This window comes from Halyomorpha halys, unplaced genomic scaffold, assembly GCF_000696795.3.
Source record: "Halyomorpha halys isolate HHAL.00 unplaced genomic scaffold, Hhal_1.1 Scaffold1145.1, whole genome shotgun sequence".
NCBI classification, from domain to species: domain Eukaryota; kingdom Metazoa; phylum Arthropoda; class Insecta; order Hemiptera; family Pentatomidae; genus Halyomorpha; species Halyomorpha halys.
In genome coordinates this window covers 204,889-208,835 of record NW_027108389.1, presented here as the reverse complement: position 1 = coordinate 208,835, position 3,947 = coordinate 204,889, and the positions used below count along the sequence as shown (strand labels likewise).

General features: G+C 37.7%; 1 protein-coding gene across 1 annotated transcript; it reads right to left on the bottom strand.

Annotated features, from left to right (window-relative positions):
* Positions 1-1,179: 1,179 nt before the first annotated feature.
* LOC106688509 (26S proteasome non-ATPase regulatory subunit 10-like) lies at positions 1,180-1,719 on the bottom strand. Its single transcript, XM_014433002.1, has one exon. The coding sequence runs from the start codon at positions 1,717-1,719 to the stop codon at positions 1,180-1,182; it is 540 nt and encodes a 179-aa protein (XP_014288488.1).
* Positions 1,720-3,947: the final 2,228 nt, after the last annotated feature.

The window sequence follows — 3,947 nt, the reverse complement described above, 5'->3', positions numbered from 1 at the left end:
AACAACTAGAAATTAACATTTTGTGAGTTTATTCTGTCAAATATCATAAAAACTACTACTCCTACAAAGATAAACATAATTAACTATTTTGTAGTAAATTAAAAAAAAAACTAGCTTTTATTTGAACGTTGGCCGACATCTGGACGTCTAATGGTTTCTGAAATGAAGTTTTCCATAAATCATACTTATTATCCGAACAACTATTAATTAATTTATTTTAGCAAATATCATGAAAACTACTATTCCTACGAAGGTAGAGGTCATAAACTTCTTTATAGTCCATTCAACTAGCTTTAATTTGAGTGGTAATAGACATCTGTACGTCACATAGTTCCTGAGATATAGAATTTTCAAAATAAATTTACTAACTACTAATCTTTCCGTAGATTTTTAAGAAATTTTTCTTTTTAAAAAGCTATTTCTCGAGAACTATTGGACGTATATAGATCTTTTAGGGCTAATATTTCAGCAAATTTACTCTTCTTTAAATAACGTTCTCTTAGATTTTCTAGTGTTGTTGCTAGTTTTTAAGATATAGAGCTCCGAATGAAAAATTAACGTTTTTGTAAGGTTTTGGAACAGCCGCCATTTTTTATTCCCCCTACCTATACTTGGCAGACTCATTAATTTTGTGTAGTAATTATACATAGTTTTCATTGAAGTAATCAAAAATGGGGTGAGATAACTGCCTTTTTTCCTTCCCGGCTCTTACACTATTAGTTCTGCTCCACGATCCAACAGCACGGTTACTACTCCAAGGTGCCCTTCTTCTGCTGCTTCATATAGGGATGTTAATCAATTGTTATCTTTATAGAGAGGTGGTCCTCGGCCAATGAGGAGTTTAACAATATCCAAATAGCCTCCATATGATGCTGACATTAGTGGTGTTTGGCCCCACTTAGCCTTAGCATGGTCCAATAGTAGGGTCACTAAACTGATTCGTCCTCCTCGTACTGCTTCAAGTAGGGCTGTGTACTCTTTGTTATCCTTACCACTGAGAGGCGCTCCTCGGCCAATTAAACGCTTGACAATATCCATATGGCCCTTAAACATGATAACATTATTGGGGTCTCACCCGAGTTGTTCTTAGCTGTTTGATTCGCTCCACGGGGTGTGTCGGTTATCCATACCATTATCCTTTTCATCCAGTTTGGCTCCACTGTTCAACAACGATAATGCTCACTCAATACAACCTCCTTTAACCGCGTAGTGAAGCGCAGTCCGACCTCTCTTGTTCTTGAGTGTTAGATCTGCGCCGCTATACAATAAATAAGTAACTATTGAGTTTGAAATATTTGAAGCAGCCATCAAAGCAGTGTTATCACTGTGATCCTGTATGTTTATCCCTGCACCACATTGAACTAGAACCCTTACCACTTCCAGAGATCCATTGGCCGAAGCCGTATGGAGAACTGTTTCTCTTTTTTCTATTCTAAAATTAACACCTGCCCCTAACTCTAGCAGCATTCTAACAACAGATGGATCAGTAACTATATGTAAAGGCATGAGGCCATCTTTGTTCTTGTTGTTAAATTGCACTCCATAACCTTTCAATTCTCTGAGCATTTCAGTTGCGTTGCTAGAGCGGACTAACAAGTGAGTTAAGGTTTCTAGGAGTGAGAGTATGGGGGTGCTGGGACAGCGATTTGAGCAGCCAATTAGAAGCCAGCATTTTGGTGACGTCACATATGGCCTCCTCTTCTTTTCGTTCACCGCCATATTGATCATGTGACTTACAGATTTGGCAGATGATGAGTGTACCCGACCGCCATTTTCTTTTTTTATCGTCACCATTTTATTATGAGGATCTCACGATCCTCTTCTTTTCGTTCACCTCCTTATTGGCCACGTGACTTATGGAATTGGCAGAGAATGAGTGTACCCGGCCGCCATTTTCTTATTATTATTATTTTCGAATCTGAAATCTGATAAAATACTATATTTCAAAAGTATTTTAAACTTAGCAACATTCGATGACGCAACGGCCATCTTTAGAAGGCACTTTCACATTTCTGTTAATAAACTGGCATTAGTCATTCTTTGCAGGAAGATCTCCGCCCCCTAACATTCCTCACTCTGACAGCCAATAATAGTCGGGTATCGCCGAGCTGGTTCTTTGTGTTGGGATCTAGTCCTGCCCCCCAGCTAGGTCTGCCAAGCAAAATTCTTGCCAGCAGCAGCCGCAATGTGAAGGTAAGAATTGCCTCGAAGAAAACGCTTCTCAAGCTTAGCCCCTGCCATCATCAGTCCCTTAATCAATGGAGCACTGCTACTTTTAATAGATTCTTCCAGGTCTCTCATAGACATCAGGAGAACAAATATTTAAGTGGTGATAGGATGAAGATTGGCAATTTTCCAGAGGCCTGGAATGATGAATCGTATTGAGAATAATTATAGTTGAACCTAAGAATTTTAAGAATTACATTTCTTTTATTTTAACGGGTATACCATGAGTCGGTAGTTTATTTTTATAAAATATTTGATGGGAAGATTTAGGAAAAATAAAAATCATCATCATTAAATAATGTCTAGAAAAAAAGATGGAAGAGGCTAGTGTAGGAGTGGTAGACGGAGCTGATATAAAATATGGATATAATTCATTACTCCTGGTTAAACTGGAATGAATTAGGAGGAAATAGAGAGAATAAAAGAAATAGAAGTAATATAAGGTATTCAGGAGAAACAATGTGTTTCTTTCAACGATATGGAAGGTCCAACTTGCATCCAAGAAAAGAAGTTTTCCATGAGAGCGGTCATTCTTAGAATGAGCGCAGGACCTAACAGACGCCAGCGCCAGAGTGGAGTCTATTATAGAGACAGAGGGGATAGACAAGATTCGGCAACCAGTGTCCCAGGATGAATTCAACCTCCTAGTGGAGAAGAGTATACAAGAACAAACATCTATTCAATGCCTAGTGCTTGAGATGATGGGGGGCAACCCAAGAACAAATGGATCTACGAGTGAATGCTAAGAAACGTCGGAGGTTTCAGAGACGGAAACGTAAACATAGAAAAGTAAATTACCTCAGCTGGTGACTTTTTGTTTTAAGAATACTTCGCTCTGTCATTTTTTTTTATATATAATTTATTTACAACTGTATAAAAATTAAATAAAATACAAGTAAATTTGCTGTAAATGGCATATTGATACAAACATGTGGAGAATCTACCCATTGATAGAACTTTAATAACATTTCTAGAGGAGAAAATCTAGAGGCCATCTTCTTTTCAGACGTCTAGGAGGATTATTATGTAATAAAGGAGAAGCCAGGTTAGAACGATTGGGTTTGGATGGGTGGTTGGGAAGTTTGTCATGGTAGGATTGGTATCTGGTTCTGGCCAAATCGGCAATATATGGGACATTGAGGTCCTGATGGATGACTTGATTTCTGACTAAGTAAGGATTATTATGGGTTTTGGACTGTAAGGATTAGATTCGGGAGGAATTCGATGGTTTAGTGGAGCCCCAAAGCTCAACTCCGTATGTCCAGATTGGCCCAGATCAATATTTTGTTTTGGATTGGAAGTTAAGACCGTTTGTCTAGAAAATGTAATAGTCGGAATCGACGAGCAGATCCGTTACTTAGACTAAAAAGACAGGAATTTTCAGTCTAAGTAACGGATCTGTTCAACTAGAATAAGTGGGGTATTAATTATTAAAGGATACTGTAGGAGGTCTGTCAAATATAAATTTGAGTTTTATTTGGTAGCATTTGTGTGAGGGAATGTTCTTTAATTTTTTTTAGCAGTTAATCGCTCCAGTGGGTACCTACGCGGCTATGAACTATGTACCAAATCGTTTTTATTCCTTCCAGTTGTGGATCCAGGACATCAGTTGTATAGGGTGTTTTTTTGAGCCCGATAGAACTTGAAATTGTAAAAAATAACACAAAAAATTAAATTGTAATCAAAATTTTTTTTTTATTCGAAAGATCAATACGTGACAT